This window comes from Sturnus vulgaris, chromosome 18, assembly GCF_052056855.1.
Source record: "Sturnus vulgaris isolate bStuVul1 chromosome 18, bStuVul1.hap1, whole genome shotgun sequence".
Lineage (NCBI taxonomy): Eukaryota > Metazoa > Chordata > Aves > Passeriformes > Sturnidae > Sturnus > Sturnus vulgaris.
Window position 1 is genome coordinate 10,483,745 of NC_142260.1, and position 23,285 is coordinate 10,507,029.

Genomic DNA, 23,285 nt, shown 5'->3' on the forward strand with positions numbered 1-23,285 from the left:
CAGCCCACGTGGACAGCTGAGACACAGCAAAAGCATCTTTTTCCTTTTACAGCATTGCTTTTAATCTTTATATCCTACTCATGTTCCCCTCCCCACTTGAATCACCTTCTCCCACTCCAGGTTGGGGCAGTAATAAAAGAATCACCACTTTTTTTATATACTAAAAAAACCCCAAATAATTAAAATGTAAGAATGACCACGAGCGCCCAGTTAATGAAGTCAGAAAAAGTTCCCAAAACTTTAGAAAAAGTGTTCTAAATTTTTAATATTTATAAAGGATGAAGTAAAACAATCTGAAGATAAAATTAAAAAAAAACAGAGCCGTCATTCTCCTACTGTTTTTTAAAAAGTTGTCAACTAGTTATATATTGAAATTATGTTTAAATGGGTAAATAATTTGCTTGTAGAGAAAAATTTTGTCAAAAGCAATATCCTAACACTCTTTCATCAAATACTGATTTGTGGATAGTCAGGAGCAGGAATCTAAATTGAAATAAAGTATGTGATGTTTTCAAATTAAAAAAAAAAAAATCTTCATTTGATTTGACAGGAGCCTGAAGGTGAATGCCACGATTAATGGAACAAATTAACACCCACTGAAACAAAGATAACTTAATATTAAAATGCTTAATACTGCTTCTTAAAAGAGACCTCACTGTGATGAATGTATTTCCCTGAGGAAGTTTTTGATGCACTTGAGGTTCAGGAGTGGGAGTGGAGGCAGCAGGAGAGGCTTTGTCAGTTCTCCAGAGCAGCTGGGACACAGATGTGATGTGCAAGAACCAATGGCTGGCACAGCCCAGTGGCACCGAGCTGGGCTGCTCTGAGACTGCACAGCCTGCTCAGCTCTCAGGCCACGACATGCTCCTGCTGAAAGGCAGGGAAATGAAAGGAAATAAAGGACCAACAGCAACCTTGTTATTGGAAACTTTCCCCACTCCCCTCACTCGGAAGGGTGTGTTGGGAAGAAGGCAAATTCAAATTGTATTTTTTAAGACCACGCTGCTCATGCAACAAGCAATTATCCAAGAAAGATGGAATGAATGCATGGAATTCTTCGACATTTTTAGGGCTGTTTTCAGCCAGCTTCTCCACCTACCCATTGTTTAACACCTGCTCGTGGCTAAGAGCAATGCCTCGAGCTCGTACAAGAGCTCTGCTTGCCAGAATTCCTTGCCCTGGGGATTTGTAGCAGATATTGCTGCCAAATTTTGGCACACAGGTTTTTTGGAGGATGCAGTGGCGGGGAACCTGTACATCAGAGTCTTTGGTCTTCCCACTTCAGCTCTAAAAATGCCAAAATCATGCAACTCCCTCGTGTCTGCTGAGCTGCCAACACCGGGGCACTGATTGCACTTTGGCTACAGAGGAGCACGCAAATGATGGAGAAAGAAGAATTGCTAAACACATGGAAACCAGAAAAATACTCTCGGGGATAAAGAAAGAGCAGTGTTGAAGGGTACATAAAGTGATCAGGAAATGGATCAAAAATTGTCCAAGACATGCATAGGAAGGGTGAGAACCCAGACCAGGCATATCTCTCTGCTGCAGCAGTGGATTGCCAGACTGTGGGTGTGATTATATTTAAATTACAAGCATTAACCCCCCCCAAATCACTCTGGGGTAATGAAACTCCTTGGAAGATTGTGATTCCTTTTCACGGTGATTTTAAGCATTTTCTACACAACAACATTGAGCAGCAGGGAGAGGAAACAATCCCTTACAGTCTCAAGAGGCTTTTTGCCTCAGTGGGGTTCCTGAAGTCTCCCTGATCCGGATAAAGGTCAGCATTTCATAGAGGAAGTGATTACAACTGTGCTTAGAGGAGCAGGGATTAAGCAAAAGATCCAGAGTCTGTATCTGCCTCAATCATCAGGACAAGGAGAGCACATGAATAAGACTATTAAAGGAGCATTGTGAACAGTAGCAAGCAGCAATGACAGGGATTAGAATGATAAATCACCCTTTATATTGAGAAGCAGGCACAGACTAGGAACTGGAATTCGGCCCTACCACGTTTTATTTGGAACAAAAGAGCTGTTAATTAGATTCTTAACTTCATCAGAAAGTCCAAGAGGGAGATGTTTTAATGTGGATAATTGAAATATATCAAGTGTGATTAGAGATACAGGAGGAAATAGAGATTTTTATTGTTGAGAATTTGTGGAGAAAAGCCAGGGTGCTCCTTCAGGCACCTGTATGGGACACAGGTGAATCCATTATGGGTTTGGAACTGACAACCAAGGAAACATTTCCAAACGCTGGTCTAGGCTTCGAAACTGAAGCAACAAGGAGAACAAATTTCCTGATCTTCTAGACAAAAATATAAGGTGTAACTCTGTGATTTTGTTTATTATAGTGGGGAATCATTTTTTCCCAGCAAACATTTAAACTGAAAAAGAGACAGAAAAAAATTGTGTGCTTTGAAAACAAAACCCATAAAATTACCAGATATACTGATGTGGTGGATGTTTTGAAAACCTGGACATGTCCCACAGTTTTGTGCTTCTGCTGGGTGACACTCCAGTGACACCGACTGACCTTCTTCTGAAATCAATTACCAACTTCAGTTTCACTTAATCAGAAGGGAATTGCAGCCTGAATTTCTTATGAGGCATGAGTGGCCACTGGAAAACCAGAAAATTATAAGGACAGCACTCAGAACTTTATTCTCACTGAGCCAAGTGGCTCACTGAAAAAGGGAATGCAGACAAGACATTTCCAAATCCTGTCAAATTTGCCTCCTCTTCAGCTTAGCTTTATTTTACTTTCCTGCCTGAACATATTTAGCATTTTGTGAGTAGAATTGTGTGGCAGACATACAGATTACTATTACAAATGCAGAAAGAATGCTAATTATTTGTGTTTCTTTGCCACATCGAAAACAATGTTTTGGCCACAATTAATTCAGAGAAATTAGATAAATGCCTTTCGTTAATATTTTGCTGTCTAAATCAAACTTGATGAGCAAGACAACTTCTTTATGAGCAATCATGAGATGGTGGTGCCTCAATCCCTTTGCACGTGGAACATATTTTTTATATGAGCTTCTTGTATCATCATACATCTACTTCAGCCACCACTGCCAGGCAGCTGCATCGTAAGAGAGCACAAATTTATCTCTCTGTATATAAAACAAGTATATATTCCATTTGCAGAGAAATCTATGGCAAGAAACCGTATGGCAGGTAATCTGTAAAACCTAAATGAGTTGGTTCATTTTAAGGTTTCCATGGGGCTCCACACACAGCAGTGAGAGAGCATCAAGCTCATTATCCCTCTAAGGAGCAGAGCTGAGTCCCTCCCTAGACACAGGCCTGTAACCCAGCCCTTTCTGCAGCAAATGAGACCCAGAAACCATTAAAAAAATATCAAATCTGCTTTCTGGTGCATTGCAAGACTTCAAACTACATTCTGCTGGAGCAGTGAACTGATGGAGCAACAAATCCATTTCTTTGGGAAAGCAGGGCAAAAAGTGTTCAGGCTGCTGCTGTTCAGATAGCAAAGATACTTTATGCATGTCTAATGATGTAGAAAAGATGGAAAAAGTGGGTACCTAATTACTGCAAGAAAAAGAAAGGAATGGCCCGCCCAATTATTGGTTGAATTTAGTGTTTCAATCCTTTCACAATAGCCTTAAAATTACCAACCCAGGTAATGAGAAAGACAACAACAATCAATTCCACAGCCAGTTCGTGCAAAGAACAATTCCTTTTCTGGGTGGTTTTTCTGCCTTTCAGAATTTCTAAAGACCTGCAATAATACAAATAGCTGTGCCTTTAAGGAAACAAATCAGAATTGATTTTGTGGTGCTTCACATGAAGCAAAGAATCAAGATAAATACAGTGTTCAGGTTCTGAGACCCTTGCTGATATTACACACCACTCTTAGGGACTCTCCAGCCAACAAATGTAAACTCACATGGGACTTGAAATGCCATTCAGCCCAAGGAGGGATGGCCAGAATCCAGCACCTTGTTAATTCATCCATTTGCCTTTCATGCTATAATAGAGCTGTGCTTGGAATTGTAACTGCAGAAGGGGCTCTGCAGAGCTGCTCTGGATTTCTGTGGGCACGCAGACACTTCACCAAATACTTACATCAGCCTGCTGGAAAAGTTTGTAATGAAAATTTCACCCCATAGGTGCAGTGTAGCTTCTTACATTTAACTGCAGAATTATTTACATACCCTCCCAGAATACAAACTTGAAATATTGATTGTATCATGAAGAAGTGACCAGTAGTGCCACATTTATGACTAACTTAAATTAGACTTTGCAATGTCTAGGAATTAGCAGTGTGTTCTGGGATTGAGGACATCCACTGCTCATCTACATTCTTTTATCTGGGTCAATAGACATTTTGAATAATGGAGGATCTTGCCAGAATGTTGTAACAGCAGGTTTTGTTAAAGCCTCAATCACTAGGCACAGACTGGATAAAATCATTTGTTAATCAAACTAAAAATTAACCACATTACACTACTTCTCTTTTTAATTACCTCCTTTCATCATTGCTGTAGTCAATTTGCCCTTCACATTCCCTGATGTGCAATGAGAACACCACCACTACAGCAAGCAAAAGATATTTGGGCCCAGTGGAGTGCTGGTTTCAGTACAGAGACCAAAATCTCTTTATCTGAGACCTGCAGAAATACTGTGACACTTTGATTCATGAATAAAATACATATTTGAAAAATGTATCACATTACATTAAAAGAAAGCCTTCAGCTCCTGACAAAAGACAAATCAATTCCTTAACATGAATTATCATGCATAACTTCAGGCAATTATTAAAAAAAAAACTGATTTCAAACATTCAGCAAAAAAAATTGACAACTTCTGATGTCATCAATAGTGACTCTGTGTATGATTTGAAAGGAAATCAAATTATGACTAGCATTATTATTTCTATTCCTTTTCTCTCTCTTGTTTCCCCTCACAAAATGACAATGGCCTTGAAGTCAAATTAAACATCTGTTTGCAAAATAAACCAGAGTGCTACTGACAGCTGCTGCCGAATGGCAAATGTCCTACAGCTGCTGGCCTCCTAAATTAACAGTGATTTTCATTACAAACAGCAAACAACAAGCAAATTACAGAGCTGGTTTTTTTTTTCCTCCGTCCCACTATTTGAAATTTATGAAAATGAAGACTCTCCTAGAGACTCAGCCAGAAAGAAATCACAGTAATGTTTTATTTCCCCACTTGCAGGGAGAAAAAAAGTCAGACAAAATCAGATTTCGGTGTAAGATACTTCACAGAACTTCCCTCCTGACGAGTCTTAAATCCTTTTTTGCATTTTCCTTTAGGATATGTAAATAGAATTAATAATTCATTCAAGATTTATCTTTCTCTGATGCAAATTTTGTCAATGAGGAAAACCATTGAAAAAAAACATTTTCTTGATTTTTCAAAGTCTGGAGAAAACACAATGATGATCAAAAATGTAAGTGATGTATCAGTGTCCTGTCATAAAGCATGTTGAATTTTTCCAATGCCTGAATTCCTACCCCACTGCACATCAATGCACGATCTTTTTCTTTCTTACAAACAGCTTGTTTTACAATAAGGCATTTGTGAAAAAAAAAATAAAAATAAAAATTATATGGACCGATGAAAGTAACTGCACATGCCTTCAGTTTACCACAAAATGAGCCATAACACTGTTTTTTTTTAATATATGAAATTATTGTAGGCATTTTCAAGGTAGAGTTTAAAAAAGTTTTAAAATATTTCATAGTAAAGCTGTAACTACATTCCCCTGCTGCCAGAGAAAGATCAGCACCCTTCTCCTTATTCTGTTTTTCTCATTGTTTTATTTTGCTCTCCTCAAGGAATAAACCCATCCTCGAGTAGCAAAGCCATTAAGTTGTTCTGCTACACTACATCTTTACAAACAAAACACCATATGAATGAACCTAACTGGATTTTATAGGATTAATTATTGCACCATAAAACAGATTTTCTAGAAGAACACAAAATTATAAGAAAATCCGTTTATAACACTTTCTAAATTCACGTGCTCCTAGTGTGAAGTTAAAGGAACAATGTTAAAAAGTTAAAGGAACAATATTAAACCTGTAAGAAAATGAAAGTGAAATGGCTTTTGGTTTTAAATGTACATGTGTCAGTAGATCCAGGGGACTGCTACCATATATATTGAGATAAAACATGCATTTTTACACCTAAGAGTTGAGCTGGTACAAATATAGAAGCTATATAAAAATGTAGGTTTCTCTTTCTTCCTAACACAAGTAAACTCTCTGTAGGTGTTTCACCTATGAAATAAAATACAGGGTTCTAAGTTAGTTTCATTGTAAAGTTTAAACTTTTGTCCCATTTGTTTAAAAAAATCAAATTGCTGGATGAAGAAAATATTTAATTTATTTTTAAGGAACTAGGACAGCAATACAAGCTTTTCTATCCTGCAGTGGTTTATAAAGTCACTGGCCTCTCACTGCACTCAAGAAAAGAGAAAAGAATTGAAAAATGAGTTGAGCTGTAAATAATAACCCAGCGTTGAAGGACAGGAATGGACCCAAATCTCTTCATTCCCAATCTATGCCCCTGGCCATTTAAAGCTGAGCACATTTCTGTTACACCTCCTAAAAGTGAACAATGGGGCAAAATGAAGGCACATCAAAAGGATCTCATATGGAAAATTGCACATTTTCTGTCTGCCAAAGGTTGCATTTGTTCTCTGGACTGTTGGGATGCACAGAGATACCTTGGTTTGCTGTCTTAATTGTGCACAAATACCTCAAGTGTCTATACAAATTATTCTATTTAAGCTATGAAATATAATATTATATAATTGTAATATAATTAATAATTGTAATAGTTATATTGCTATTATCTCTATCAAAAATGAAGTTCAGAAGATGCTGTTATGTGATAGTTAACTGGAAGATAAAGATTTTGAGTTTTTATAAAGCAATAGTACAGAAATTATAAAAATTTCTCTGCATGCAGAAGACTCATTGATGCTACTAGGAAAAAGAATAAAATTATTTATAACATGAAAACTGTTATTTTCTGCTGCTCCATAAACAGAGCTCTTGCTAGGCAAGGAGGGCAGGTTGGTCTCTCTTTTTCCTTGGCTCTTGTATTGACTCCTAATGGAAAGCTGTCAGTAAATGCTTTTCAGCTTTGCTCAATTGCTGCACTATTATTATTCTAATAAACAGGTAGAACTGCTGACATCAAGTGTCTGGACAATCTGAGGGGATGAATGGAAAAGACAGAATAACAAATTTAATACCTGATTTAAACAAGCAGGGTTTCTGTGTTGTTGGTTTTTACATTTGGAAAATTTAGAGACACAATTTTATAGGGAGTTTCTCATAGCTTGTCAAGTGTGTGCCTTCAGTTGTACTCATCTGCTTCAAAAAAATACCCAAAAAATCAAGAAAAATTCTGTGCATTGGGGTGAGTAGGCTCTAGCAAAGAAAGGAAATGTTTTAGTGGTGAAAACATCAGAGAGGAGCAAGAACCTACTTAGAGAACTTCATCAGCTTAGTCAAGTAACCTGAATAAATTCAAACCATGTCCAGCTTCTCTTCATTGATACTGATGAGGGATTTAGGACAAGCATGAAAAGCAGCAAACAAAATTCTCAGCTTTAATTGTACATAATTCTTTGTTGTTTAAGTTCAGCTCAGTGATCATCTCTCAGATTTTTTTTATATGACTGGCAGCAGTTTCAGAAGCTCTGCAGCTTCCACCCATGCAAAGCAACTGGAACTTCCTTCTGACAGAGGCAAATTTGTGAAATATTTGTTTTGTGGGACTCATAATAACAACACTTTCAGTAAGAGAGATTAATTCTAAGCACACTTTTATTCTGAGCACCCCAGTTTGTCATTCCTCTTAACACAGTGTTAATGACTTGGTCACATATTGATTTAAACACCACAGAGCTGCTCTTGTGGATTTTGGGCCTCTTCTCCAGGTGCCTCGTGCTCTGTTTCTGGCCCAGGGATCTCGTTGTGAGTTTTGAGTGTAGAGAAGAGATTTGGCTGCAGACCAAGACATGTCCAAGATGTGGATGTAGTTATGAACTCCTGAGGTTTTGTGACATTTGGTTCTTCTCTTAGTCTCTCCTACAACACATTTCAGCACAGTGTTAACTCATAGTGACCTGAATGAATAGAATGCTTGAAGTCACAAGAAATCAGAAGGTAAATGTTCACAAAACTGGAGTTGATTCACTCTCAGAGCTTGGAATCTTGAGAGGAAGAGGAGGGTCAGAATCCACAAGGAGGTTGGAAACTCAGTGTTATATCCATGGACTGGAACTGAATTTGTCCTCGTAGGTATGACAGCTTTGCTCCAGTGGCACAGCTATCTAAGAGATTTTGCTTGATGTACACTAAATATGCCGTAGTTTTTATTTAGAAGGCTGCAATTCTTTAAAATTCCTCTGCTCTCGATTATATGCAAACAAGAGCCCCAGTGTAATTAAAGTCATGACAATAATTACATAATCAGGAAAACAAGAAACTCCACACTTTTCCTCAAGAACTATGAAACATTTCCCTAGAGAATGGGAGCATTTTCCATGTTCCCTCAGAACACATTTCCAGAAACAAACAGCAGAGCCACTGTGATGAACACAGTGCATTTCTGCAAGCACTAACAGTAATGAACAGTATTTACAGATAGCAGATTTTAATTTGTTGGATGTTTAAGCACCATATGTATAGCAGAAATAAATAACTTGTCTGCAGGAACTTTTGCTACATTTACCATACAAGTCACATGAGTTGTCTGAGAATTCAATTAGTTCAAGAGCCAATCACAAACTGCAGTTTCCTCTCTAAATGGTAAATTGAATATAACTTATCTGCATGTGGCCATCATTTATTGTACTTAACAATTAATCTCAGCCTCGGTGAGAAGTAGCAAATGCTAAAGGAGAAGATAATTACCATCTCACAGTACTTGACTCTTCATGAGATCTACACCAGCTGACAGATTTACTCTGGGTATTAACAACATTCTCCCTACCATGAAATTTTAATATGTGACAAGCTAAGAACTTGACAGAATTTTCTTTGCTCTTGTATTCTATCACAGAATTCTACAGGACTTGCAGAAAACTGTTTGTTCTCTATTTCCCACCAATTTCCTGGGTCAGACCTTCACCCACCTGCTCAGTACCACACTCAACTGAGACACTCTCCTGAGGAATACAACAAACCAGCTGAATCTAAAATCCTGCTTAAAGCAGCCTAAAAGAGGTGATTTTCCATCACTGCTAAAAAGCTTTCAATAAACATTTATTGTCCTTTATTTGGTCAACAGGACAAAGCACTATTTGAAATCCATACTTTATACCTTCCTTGTTTAACAAGATAAATTGCCATAACTTGGAGGGTTTTTTTATAGAATTAAGCACAGCTTCTAAATAGTAGCTGTCAGGTTAAAAAAAAATGCATGTGTGCTGTTCTACTTTTTATGAAAAGTAGAATATGCTAAACCAAGCATGAAAGTTTATATGTAGGGAAAAAAAAAGATGTTTCTTAAAAAGTTTTCACTCACTTCAACAAAAATACTAAAACAAATTGACCAAGAGAAGGTTCAAAATCCTGAAAATTTCTCAACTTCCATGTAATGACACAAACACCACCAGGCTCTGCCACTGCTCTGTTTTCTATGTAATTATTTTCTGTATAATTGCACATTGCAAAAATAAAATTTTCTCACGAAAGTTTTAACTGTAGGTTTTCAAAGATCCTAGAAATCAAATGCATTCTGAAGTGCTCAGAAACCCAGTAAGTGAAGTTTAAACCAGAAACTTTTATCAAAAGATGAAGGAATGATCTGGCCCTCCCATCTTGACATGGGACACAGTGTGTGATGAACAACAAGGAACAAGGGAAAGAAAGCAGGGAGAGGAAAAGTGCACTGTGAACATGGAAAGTTGCACTGTGGACATGGGAGCAAGTAGATTGTGCACATCTTGACAGCTTGGAAGGTCCAAATAGATAAATTTGGATTCAAACCTTTCGGGTTTTTCACTGTCATCTCTTGTTGGGAATGAATAAAATCCATGAATTATTCTCAACTAAATAAACAACATCTCATGTTAATGCATCTTCTTTCTTCTCACAGTTCTAAGTCTTCACATAGAAAGAGATGTTTTAGAAAGCAAGGTAGTGACAGTAAGTCAAACTCAAACACGATTTGGAGTTTTTGTGTTACACTCAAACTTTGTATTTTGCAGTCCCCCAGAAATCTAGCATTACACACAGGCGAGCACGTGTCAAATGATTTAGGATCCCTTATTGAACCCTACAGCTACACATTCCCATTTTCCTGTCATTTTGTGCTTGTCACAGCCACACTGATCATGTGCACTGTGCCTAGAAAGCACTGTTACTCAAATCTGAGCAAGTCTTTCTACCAAAGCTACCAGACTCCACAAAGTGCAGAAAAACTGCTGCTCCCAAGCCTCACTGCTAGATCAGGAAAAGCTTCCTGGAAGACTCTACTCAGTTATTGCACTAGAAAAAAATTACATTATTTGGTACTTAAACTGTAATAAGTTTTTATGCATCAGTTTTGTTACATTGTGACTATGTTGAACTTTTCAATATATTGAAATCAGTAGATTATGGCATAGGGAAAAAGGAAATCCTCATGATCCAGAACAGGCTCCAAAGTGCTGCCATTCTGTTTTGGAAATTCTGAAACAAAGTCATTGTAGTCTGCAAGGATTGAAACAGATATGTATTGACAATTAAAAAAATATTTGCACTCCCATCAGATGCAGAAGAAAGAAAAACAGAGAGGATTTGTTTCCCCTAAAGTTCAAGATTTCAGAATTTTTCCATGATGAGTTTGGACTTAACTCTTAAAAACAATGCTTGCTTTTAGACTTCTGCTTTTATCTTCTAGAATAATTATGAAATAATTATTTCTAATGCTTATGTTCCAAGTAATTATTTCCAAAATTTCCATTCTATTCTATGGGAAAGGACCATAAAGAAGAAGGCTGACTACCAACTCTAATTCAGATGCCATCATATCTTTACATGCAAAAGAGAAAATGTAAATGTTGTTAATGGCAGAAGTGATTGCTATGCACAGAGCCATGGAGGGCTGCACTGCAGCACAAACCACTGCCACATTGTGAGATTAATTTCTGGCATTAGCAACTCTTAATTATGGTCATTCTTTCTTTAACCAGTCCTGGGCATGGAGCTCTTACCTCCTGAGCTCAACAAAGCTTTCACTGGGAGGAAGCTTTTTTTTTAATTTCTCATATCATTTTTCCTGAAAGGTACTTAACTACTTCCTTTCCCTTTCCAGCAGCACACACACACCAAAGATAGCCACAGCAAAAAAAAATAGATGGTTGTAACACCAAAATTTTTCCTTTTCCTGGAACCTGCACTTCCAAGCTGCTCCTTTGTCTTCCCAGCTGGGTTATGAGAACTGGTAGCAGTCAGCCAGTCCAGCTCTTCATTGACACTTCAGAGTTTTGCTGGCACCACTGGTGCTCACCCAGCAGCCTGAGAAGGCTGTAAGCCACTGGCTCACTCTGCACACTCTTCCAGGCAGGGACAATTTCTTACTTTCATGTGCAGAACATCATAACTGCAATTCTGGCTGTTACATTTTGCAGCCTCTCTTGCCTTTTCTGCAAGAATTCGAGTACTTCACAGGAAAAAAATCAGTGCTGAACACCCAGCATGACCTTGACTAACAGCAAGGAGAGAGAAGAAACACTTATCAAGGTCCTGCAGTTGGTGGTACTTTATTGCACTCCTTCTCTGAAAAGACTCAGACAGGCCCCTGAACCAACTTCAGCCACAGATGTCTAAGTTTCAGTGAGAAGAGTCTACACCTCAGGTAATTTCTTTTTTTATTTTTAGGACAGTAATGAAAAAAAAATTCCATCAACTTGTGTTGTTGAATATCATTACTGGATTAAAGTTTAAATCTTGTCTCTTTAAAAAGCCATATAAAACATCATCACATTATTAATTTACTTAAATAGCAAGTGCCTCAAGCAATATTGGTTATGCAGATAAGAGGGGGTCAGTCGTGGGGGGAAGACCAAGGAGCTTCACTGATAAAAAACTCAGCAACACTCAAGGAATCTTCTGGACTGCCAAAGGAACCCTTGAAAAATTCCATCTATAAACATAACAAATCTAACAGGTTTTACTGCAGCCTGATGTACACTTGTCTGAGTGTACTGTAAAGACTGTAAGTGTATTCTTGAGCTGCTTTATTACACATTATTGATTACACATTATTACACATTAAACGATGATTCTTAAAATTATTATCCTGAAATAAAGAAGCAGCAAGTAGAAGCACACTGCCAAAGATTTGAGACTGTTCCACAGCCAGAGTTGAGACTAGACAACCCTCAGGGATGTGGAAGAGGAGAGAGTCTGTCTCATTCTCATCAGCAAGAGAAGTGAAGCACAGGGTGAAAGGAAAGCAGCCACAGAACATTTTTGCTGGTGGTAGTTTCACAGCCTGTCCAGAAATCAATTGCAATTCTAATAAAACATTTTCCTGGATTGGTCTGAACTATCTTCTGCACAATCTTTGTGACAGCCTTTCCTTAAAAGCCTGAAAGTCACTATACCCAGCACTGAAAAGTCTCTTGGAAATACTTTGGTCTGCTGCAGGGCACATCTTAGCAATTTTTAAGGCTTCTCCCAGACATGGATTCAAAGCAAGATATGGAATCCCAATTGTCCATGAATATTTGACCAATCTGTCCAATTAAATACAGCAAACAAAGTCTTAAGAGACAGGACAACATTTCTCTGGCACTCTTTATTTCTATATGACCAATGAGCTACCCTAAAGCAAAGTGAACATACATAGAGTTACATTTATTTACTGCCTGAAAACCATGATTCCACATGAAAGCGTGTAATAAAAGTAAAATATCAGTAAATGATCACCAGGTTTAAAACCAAAGCCTTCACCTCTAAATAAATAGATCTGGTACTTCTGATAAAGTCAATCATGACTTTGCAGAACATTCTTATTATTCATCTCAACTAAGAGCTGTTTTTTACCCACCAGAGGGACTCAATTTAGAAATTAATCATTTTTAGGATTTTTTTTTAATGTGAAACTAAAGGCTAACAAGTTCAATTAAGGTTGCTGACTCAATGGTTATTAAAGGCTGGGAGCTCCTTTTGAGTGTTTAGGCTTTAAATTGCTAACATTTCACTGTGCACATAGACCTCAACTTGGCTAAAGTGTGTCTAAGGAGAAAAAAGAATTAAAACTCCATTGGTTCCAATAAATATTCGACTTGTTGACTGAATTTTACTTGAATATGCTTTGAAATACTTACTTGAGGATCACACAGCCCGTGCCCGTGGGAGGAGCTGTCCAGAACACCTGGATGCGTGTCCTCCTCCTCGGCGTGCTCTCAGTCACTGCAACAGGACAATTGCTCATGAACTGGGTTTCTTCCTCATCTATGATCTGGGGAAACATAAAGAGAAGAGTGGGAAAAGATGAGGATGTGCATGGCCAACGTTTTTCATGTGTGTTTTGTCAGCTCCTGTTTTCTTTGAGTGGAATATTTGTAATTCTCTCTGCTTAGCTCAGCGCTACTTCCGTGAATTCATTTAGAACACGTAGATTGATTTGGAGACTAAAAGCTCACAAAATAAAGACAGAAGAATAAGTCAGTTCTGGGTAAAGAGAGTTCAGACCTTTCGGAGCATCGCTGCAAATAACCTTTCTTTGTGGTTCCTGATTACTGGAGCTTCCTGTAAATATTAATGAACTGAAAATAATAAAATATTCATCTTTTCAGATGATTGAGAATCCATTATTTAATCCAAACTGCAGATATTTTTGCTTTTTTGATTGATTGGTGGTTAACAGAAAAGATTAAATAGTACAAGTCAAAAGCCAGAGAGGCAGATTTGGAACTGGTGTTCCAAGGATTTTACTCAAAGGTGTCGAGTCAAAATAGCTTTCTCACTGCATATGTGTCTCATGGATTGTACTGTAAGCCTTCTGTTCATCAGATCCCAAAGAAATTTCATCAGAAACTGTTAAATTCTATCTGGAAATAGGCAATGCTCTGATATCACAAAATTTCTCTTCAAAATGCTCAGTGGTCCCCTGTTTGATTTGATGAAGCCACAATTCACACAACATTGGGTCAACTTTCAGGCAATGAATTACAAACCTTGCCATTTTGAGAAAAAAGCTGCATTTACCAATTGATAGCAAGATTCAGCTCTGAAGGGGCTCTTCAGAATCCTGGTTCTAACAACACACACACAACCATACACTTTTACCAATTCAACTATAAAAAAAGAATAAAATCTTCTGGCAGCAAACATAAGATTAAACAAATATTTTGATTAAAAAAATACTCCTTTGCATTCTAAGAAAAGAGAGGCAATATCTTTAATTGGGCCAGATCTGCTTTAGTGAGCAGGCATCCTTGCTATCTCACCCAAGGATACCACCAGCATTCCCAAACATTTTTAGCTAAGCCAACAAACATTTCTGTATTTGCATGGCAGAGTGAAGTGGCACTGGCACAGAGGAGTGCTGAGAAACTCTCCTTAGCTGGTCAACAGGGCAGTGGCTAATGAGTTTTAAATTTAAAGCCATTAATAAGCTTCAAGTTTTTTAACGCTTCGTAGAATCTGTGTAACCAAACACAGTGTGCACATTTGCTGGGTTTTAATTAACAGGAAGCAGTGGGAAGTGTGGGATCCAGTGGAGGCTTGAGCTGACTGCAGAGTTTCTACTTCTGCTGGATGCAATTTAATGTGTGTAAGCTAAGCACCAAGAAATCCCTGATCAACAATTCAGTTTCGGCCACCAACTGTACTTATTCTGTCTGCCTCATTCCTGCATCAGTAAAATAAAGAAATAAAACTGCCTACTTATCTCTCAGAAAGGTTGTCTCAATTATTTCAGGACCATATCCATTGACCTTTTCTCCCTATCTCACAGTAATTCATTCTCAATCAAAACCTAATTTTGGTGGCAGCTCTAAGAGAAGAATGAGTGATTTTTATACCATCACATTCACAATAAAATACTATTGCATGTTATACAAAAGCATGATAATTCCCATTGAAAAGTCTCTTAGGAGGTCATCAGAAAATTCTTTAAAAGGACAGCTTTTCTAAAAAAATGGAAATATTACAAATTACTGCACAAATTGCACTGGCTCCCTTGTCAGATGCAAAGTGCTGCTGCAGTATAACTCACACTCCTGGATAAAAATTTTAAGAATATGTTCAATCCAGGTCAAGCTTATGCAATTTCATGTAAGCATGAATAGGATTGATCAGATACAAGCTATGCCACGATCACCAGTGAAATTTATTCCCAATCTAGTTGAGCTCTTGCCTGGCACATGCTCCACCAATGATTGTTTCTTGAGAAACCCAACTGAAATGAATTGGTGCTCTCCAAGAATAAACCCACGATTTTCAGTTAGCAAGAACTTGGCTGCTTTCATATCCCTAAAGATCATTCCTCCAGCGCCATCATTGTAGACCTACATTATTTTGTGCATTTGCACATTAAATAAATTCTTGCTCCAGTTGAATCTATCCTGCTTTTTCCCCCAACAGTGAATGGGATCACAAGGAGCCCAAATCCAACAACCAAAGGAGGGAGTTGTGAGCAGCTGTGAGCAGTTGTTACAAGCCAAATTTATGACTTGCCTGCAGAAGCTGAACTGTGTGTTTGGATTGTAGAGAGCCATTACATTGAAACACATCCTTGTTCCAGTTGCAGTAAATGAACATGGAAATGCTTTTTGCATTTCTATTGCATACCCCATTCCTGCAAATTAGCAAGTAAAGAGTTTTCCATTTCTATAATAAACTAATTTGAAATTCTGGTTGCAATTTAGAACATGATCCTAGAAGAACAGGAAGTGGCTGAGCCTCAAGGCTACATCACAATTTCCTGCATCTCTAACCATCAAAGCAGAAGACTTATGCAATGAGTGTCTCCTGGAAAACACTGAGCATAAAATCATAAGGTCTTCCAAAAAGCATTCCTTTGAAGAAAAATTGGATGGAAGCTTTCCCAGTAAAGACTCCTAATGTTGACATAGCACAGGACAGAACTCCTAAATTAGTTGGAAAAGCTCAAATGCCAGTTGATTTGAGATGATTAAAGAAAGTAATTTTACAATATATAACAAATCCAAGAATTTTTTAAATTCTAGGATTTCAGATAAACCATCTGAAATCTATTTCTTAAAAAGATGGGGGTATCTTTCTGTATCCATGGAGGTTCCATTCTTTAGAAAAAGTTTCTTAGGAGTGACAAGAAGTGAATCCTGATTTATACTCCAGGATTACAAATGATATGATATTTTAGGGTGGTGGATGATATTACCACACTCCCATGTAGGAGAAAAGTAACAGTATCCTAGCCAACTTTGGGGGGAAAAAGAGACATGTAATATAATCCTGATTTTTTTTTCTGGAATCAAGTCAGACCACATAGGCGTGAAGGAAAGATTTGGCAGGGAAAAGGCACACACATTAAAATGTAGCATTTTCAAAATTATAGCTTCTAAACCCCAGGTTATCTGTAATGGGAAGCCTTACATTTTCAAGAATGGGCCAGCACATTACCCACATGTTGGACAAAAATCCTAAAACCAAAAAAATAAATGCTTGGCCAAAGAATCTGAACCCTCAGAGGGAGGGATCTCTATGTGACTTATCCTTTCAAATCCACAAATGCAATGACATTAGATTTTAATATTCTAGTTAGGTATAGTATGGTGCCTTTTTTTTGTTGTTTTTTTTGTTGGGGTTTTTTGGTTTGTTGGTTGGTTTTTTTGTTGTTTTGTTTGTTTATTGTTTTGGTTTTTTGGTTTGGTTTTCTTCCCATTATGATTGTGGTGTTATTGGACCAATTTATTCCTTCAGGAAAACGAGTGTAAATCCTGAACAAGATTCCTGGAGTCACCTGGGATTCAAATGAGTGTCACAACAAGCAGAATTTGGCTGAACTTGGGTAAATCTACAAACATGAAAGTAAGGATACTACAAGGAAGAATTTGCCAGCTGTGAGTTCAGTCTTACATTCTTTGCATATTCCAAACACTGATGAGGTTGAGGACAAGTTTTGGGTGTTCCTGAAAAGCAGGACTGGAGAACTGCTTAGTTGTTAAAAAAAATAAAGGAATAATTGGATTTCTCAGAATTGGAACATTTCATGCTGAGTGACAAAGTTTGCTCTTTCTGGTTTCTATAAACTATTAGTCAAATAAGCCAGGCAGTTATACTCTCTATCCTTAAGTTTATATCAGTATTGAAAAAAAAAGTTTAAAAATTTCAAAATACCATACATCACAAAGAAAGGGATTAGTACTGAGTACAAAAGGAGATAAAGTTTCATAAATTCTCTACTGGCTTGTGTCCATTTCCTTAGCAGAAACCACTGGCTAGGACCTGCAGCACCATTTCTTGTTCTGTGGACACATCATCACTTTCCACTCACTGGAACAGCTGCATTCTACTGGAACAATGGAATTAAAGACAAAAACAAAAGAAAGAACACAACTAGAAGTTCACAAGATAAGCATCTTTGTGGGCAGATTTCTTCTTTGGAAGACCTAATGTGAATGTTGCAAAATTGTCTTCTCCTTGAGGAAACTTTCCAGTTATAAAAAGAACATTGGGTCTATGTAACAGCAATAATATTTGGCCTTTAGGGATTAATCTAGAACAGAGTTTATTATACAGGACATAAAATTAATGGTCAGTTTAAAAACCCTGCCTCAAAGATAAGCTTCACATAACCACATTCTCTGACTAAAGGACACAGCATTTCTCTCAGAGGCTGGGCTCAGAACCAGAAGAATCAGAACTGGGGCTTTTAATGCAGTGCCAGTAATGAGTTTGGTGCAGACTGTGGTTCCAGGTTGTACAGAAGCACTGGGCACTGCTGGGCTCTCTGGGACATCCTCAGCAATGCCCCACAGGGCTGGACTTGTCTGAGAAGGGTTAGGGCTGGGATTTGACAAGGGCTAGGGTTAGGATTTGATAAGGGTTTGGTTCTGATAAGGGTTAGGGTTTCTCTGAAGCACTGAGAAAAGTGCAGATTTATTGAAGAAAGGCATTGCTAAAATACACTTGTAGATTATCACTATGTTCTGGTAACTTCTAGCATAACCTTTGCATAGATATTGCACAAAGTTGCAATTAGAAATAAATTTTAGTTCTGTAATCATTACCTGAGGGGGGAAAAATGCTATCAAGAATCTGCTGTTCTTTGCTCTTCAGTGCAAACCAACCTGAGCTATTTGATTCCTGCAGGGCAGGCAGGTGGGCAGGGCTGCTGCTGCAGGGTCTGTTTCAAGGTGCAGCTCAAACAAAATGACAAAGAAAGCAGTTCAGGGTGGCAAGAGCCCAGAGATGGAGCACTACACACCACCAGCTTTCACACAAAACACTCCTGCCCAAGCCTGACTATGGGAAGCTTAAACAAACAGTTATTTCTTCTTTCCTTAATGTGTGTGAAAAGAGTAAAGAGATCATGTGTATTGCCAGAAACAGGTGACAGTGCCTTGACAATATTTAGCAAATGTAAAATGCTCTACTGTATGTTTTTCTTGCTTCAGAACCACTCTTAGCTAACTTAAAGTTATAACATGCTGAATTATAAAGCTTGCACTGAAGACTATGCTTGTAAAATTAAAATGGCCAATTAAGCTGATGCTGTGAGTAAAACTCAAGAGCTGAATGAGCACAGACTGGTGTGAATTGAGGCAGTTTTCATCTAAGTAGTCACTAAGAGGAGACTTGAGGTCCAAAGTTTCATCTTTGCTTCCCATGAAGTTTCCTCCTTGACTACAACATTAACATCTCTATGAAACATTTTGGTAAACTGGCTCAGGCTACTTTATCAGACTGTATTACTGGCGAGGGGGGCTGGCAGATAATTCAGCTTTTCCCAGATAACATTTTTTTATCATCCTTAACAGAGAAACTATATCAGGCTGAGAAAGCTGTCATTATTCTCATAGCTATAAATCATATTGGGTTCTACCAATAATTTTCCTTAAGAAGTAGTTATGTCATCTAAGGAAAATTCTTTCATTTCACACTTAAAAAGCAATTTGCAAACATTAATTTCCAGCAGGGCAAGGTCAAAATCTTTACAAATTCTATCATCCTTTGACATCCCTTCAAATATTCTAGTTTCTTAGCACATCCAGTGCTCTCCAACAACACTCACCAGAAACAGGGAATAGTTTTGAGCACTGAACTTGCTTGTCACACCTTGGCACACACAGACCCAAAGTGGCCCAGCTGGCTCTTGCCAAAGAGAACACCCTGGCAGGAGCAGAGCACACAAATTACTCACAGCACCAGGGCACCAGCCCGAGGGAATTGTGCACAGGAACTCCGTGTGACGTTCTGCACAAAAGCAACGAGTCACTCTGTGCCTTGCATGACAAATGGCTTCACTTCCTTCCCTCTGCCTGCTGTCCACTCTGCACAGCAACTTCTGCAGTATTTGAAATTATGGGTATGGATTCTGAGAAAGATTGAAAATTTCAGTGCAAAGAAACAGAACAGAAGATTGGCCGACTTCAATGTACAATTTAATCAAGTCAGACCTAAATCTAGAGTGAGTTTATTGAGGTCAGACTCTGTGCTGACCAATTCAAACACATTAATTTGTGGGTTGCAGGTTTTTTTCATTCTATTCAGGCAGTAGCTAAAGAAATTATGAAGGGGTTTTGAATGAATGAAATGAGAAAGCCTTTTATGGTGTAAGCATAGTTTAAATAAGAAAGCATGAAATAGCAGATGAAAAAAGAGTAAAGTTAATGGCTGTAAAATGAAAATGAAGACATTTAACTTCCAAGACTCTGTTCCAGGCATTAGGAAGCAGAGCTGTCCCACTGCAGCCTTAAAGCAGATTAATCAGCAGCGAGGATGATGGGGACATGGATGAAGGCTGTGCTGTGGTGACCCTTAGCAGTCCCCTGGGAACAGAGTCAGCATTAGAGCAGTCCTCTGGCCACTTCCCTACACCTGAGCCAAGGCCAACCCAAAATAGCAGCCATAGAATATTAAACCCAACATTGAAAAATAAAAAATAAATTTAAAAAAATTGAGCACAGCCACTTAGGGCTTTCACGGATTTCTTATTTCTATCTCCCATGTAATGGAGAGATCAGAGTGCCAACAGTTCTTCCAAGATGACAAAACTAACACACTCATTTCAGATGAGAATATAACCACAATAAACTTCAACAAAGATCCACAGAGACGTTATTTACACTCAGTGTTCTGTTGTCAAACTATTTCAGTGCGACCATTATTTATTTGGCAAAAAATAATCACTACTCCAATCAGGTAAAAAAATTGCTTTTGCTAGGTGATGTCTCAAGTGCTTTAGCCTGCAAAAAACATTGCTTGCTAAAGGGGATACTGTATAGAAATCAACAACTTTTAGATAAAAATCACTTGAAATGAGTAACAGTTTGAGGATATTGTGTTTCTTGTTCAGTCTGTACAGTTAGGACTTATCACTCAAGTCTATAATACACACATTTTTCTGGAAAGAGAGAAAACTGCTGTTAATTCCTAACTATATTCCCCACCACTATACCCAGATATATGTAACACAATTAGCTACCTCACATTAAAGAGTGCCTTTTAATCTGATTTTCTAGATAGATGGAAAGCTTTGGGAAGCTGTTTAAAGAACAAAATGTTTTGCAGCCTCCAAAAAGAAAGTGATATAAAGCAAGGCAATGTGCACACAACCCTTGGCTGGAAGGGAGACGTGACTTGGATTGCTGAGCAAACTTTCCCAAATCACTCCAGTGTAGTCTGTGAAGCAGGGATAGACACACTGAGCTCCTTTTTCAAACCCATATATGAAATGCTCTAGGATAACTTATTTATTATCCTTAACAGCTTGTCACACCTCCAATTGTTCTCAAGCTCCATAAAGAGCAGCTCGTTGGGAAGAGATTAAATCTGAGATTCCAGACCCTCAGCCTCTTCTGTGACGAACCAATTGCTCAAATTAAATGGAAAAGGAGCTTAGAGAGTCAACTAGAATTTAAGCCAGGGAAATCCATGGAAGACATAAAGTTGGAGTGGCCCCCTGTGTACCAAACCTTTGTCTGGTTTTCACAGAAAGAGCAGCCAAATTCTATCAAAGATCTCCCAGCTCGGTGCATTGACGCTCACAGAACCCAGGAAGCAGAACAAAAACAAATCTGGCAGAGCTGCAGTTTGATGACTACATCTTCTACACCAGAGGACTTTTTCAGTGTTTCCAGGGATTGTGGCACAATTAATTTAAAAGGAAATTTAAATAGTGCTAAAAAAAAAAAAGAACCTTAGTTTGGGGGAAAAAATGGTTTATCTTTTCATTTGGCTGCTCAGTGGGATCGGGAGACAAAACTTATTTAATTATTTCTCTTATGTATCCTGCAAAAAGCTGAGACATTTTATTGGAGTGTGCTCTGGGACCAGCATGGAGGACTCTGCTGATGAGATGGAAAATGCAGATCCACAAATCCATTCTGAATTAGGCTGTTCACTGTCAGTGATAGATTCTACAAAGGTGCCTTCAGCCAGTTCTCTTCTCTTCTCTTCTCTTCTCTTCTCTTCTCTTCTCTTCTCTTCTCTTCTCTTCTCTTCTCTTCTCTTCTCTTCTCTTCTCTTCTCTTCTCTTCTCTTCTCTTCTCTTCTCTTCTCTTCCTCCTGTGTGTCCTGAGCCAAGGGGAAACACTGGCCTGGCAGCCAGGAATGAAAAGCACTGATGTGCCTTCACCTCTCTGCTCTGTTTATTTTGATGACTTTCCCCCCAAGGTGTGGAGCCAGCCTCGTCCCTGCTGGCCTAGCAAAGTGTTTTACTGTTTTTCCACAGCAGAGGGAGGCAGGAGCAGAGGCTGAGTGGAATGTGTCCTGGAGGAGGCTGGTGCTGTGTGGAGAAGCATGGTTCCTACAATCCTTGTTCTAATGGCTCAGACACCTGAACCTTCTCCTCCCCATCCAGGTACAAATCCTTTTCCAACTCATGCTGGATCTCTACTTCATTCTCTTCATTCTCTCTCTACTGGATTCTCTTCTACCTGGAAATTATATCTGGATGAAAAGTTTTCCTGCCCCCCAAAAAACTGTGAAAATCGATATTTTCAATTAAAAGAGCCAATATATTGGTGTTTCTTTCTGGGGAGACAAGAGACCAGAATTCCTTCTCAAGAATTGGCTTGCTATTCCAGGACTGTAATTGCATCAGTTCTAGGAGTGCTAACACAAAACTTTTTAAAATGTTCAATCAAAAACAAATCACAAAACTCCTTTAACATTCATCTCTGGCCACCACAAATGCCCTTGTTTGAAAAGGAACAAAACAGGGCTCTGAGCTGCCTCCCCAAACATGGCCTTCTGTGTTGTCTTGAACCAGGGCACATGCATTTAAACCAAATTCTAGCAATGCATAAAGCATATTTCCAACACATTTTCCAAATCCATGCCGTGAAGAATTCATCCAGATTCTTTCTGTTTCAGCACAAACCAAAGATTTATAAATATGAACCTAAACCAACTTCCAGATCTAATGCTAAGCACACAATTAAAGACCATTAAAAATTCTGATGCAGAGTGCTCAGTATCTGGCAGGACGGGATCCAGGACAAAGAAGAATTATGTTTATGGACATTTGTGTGGAAAGCTAAAGGACGACCTAATTACTGTGAGCAAAACTCAGCATTTTAATTTTTGCTAAATGCAAATTAAAACCTTGTCAGCACATCCTTAATTCATCAAAACAATGTGAAACTTTTCGTACCAGTATCAGGATTTTACTCAATTTCTGCAGTGACTGTCGTTATCTGCCTGAGCCCATGTGTCTCTGCTTCTGTTAATGCACAGAATTTTTGCACAAAATTGCCATTTATAAATGCTTGAAAGAACGTGCCTCCACTGTGCCTAACACGTATTTCATTAGTAAGGACCTCCAGTCACCAATCAAGTCCAATCAATAACATATTTGAAATTCAGTGGTCCAGAACTTCTGTTCACCCTGAAAATAAGCTTCAAGCACTCACATAGTTAGGAAATTTAAATAAGAAAAAAAGAAAAGACGCTCTCACGTTCATAATGCAACAACACTTGAGAGAAAGCATGATCTAATCCTAAATTCACTATTTTTATTATCAATTCTAGAAAGTTTGACTAAGGGCAGTCAAGAAAACGTGACCTTCCCATCAGAACAAACCACAGGGTGAGAGTCATTACTGGCTAATTACTGCAG

The 23,285-nt window shown here is 38.3% G+C and overlaps 1 protein-coding gene across 1 annotated transcript in view; it reads right to left on the minus strand.

Moving 5' to 3' along the window:
* SPON1 (spondin 1) overlaps window positions 1-23,285 on the minus strand; it is a 171,566-nt gene that overhangs the window by 122,990 nt on the left and 25,291 nt on the right. Inside the window, exon 3 of the mRNA XM_014882502.2 lies at window positions 13,339-13,472. Within this exon, the coding sequence (XP_014737988.1) occupies window positions 13,339-13,472 (134 nt within the window). The remainder of the gene's footprint in view (window positions 1-13,338; window positions 13,473-23,285) is intronic.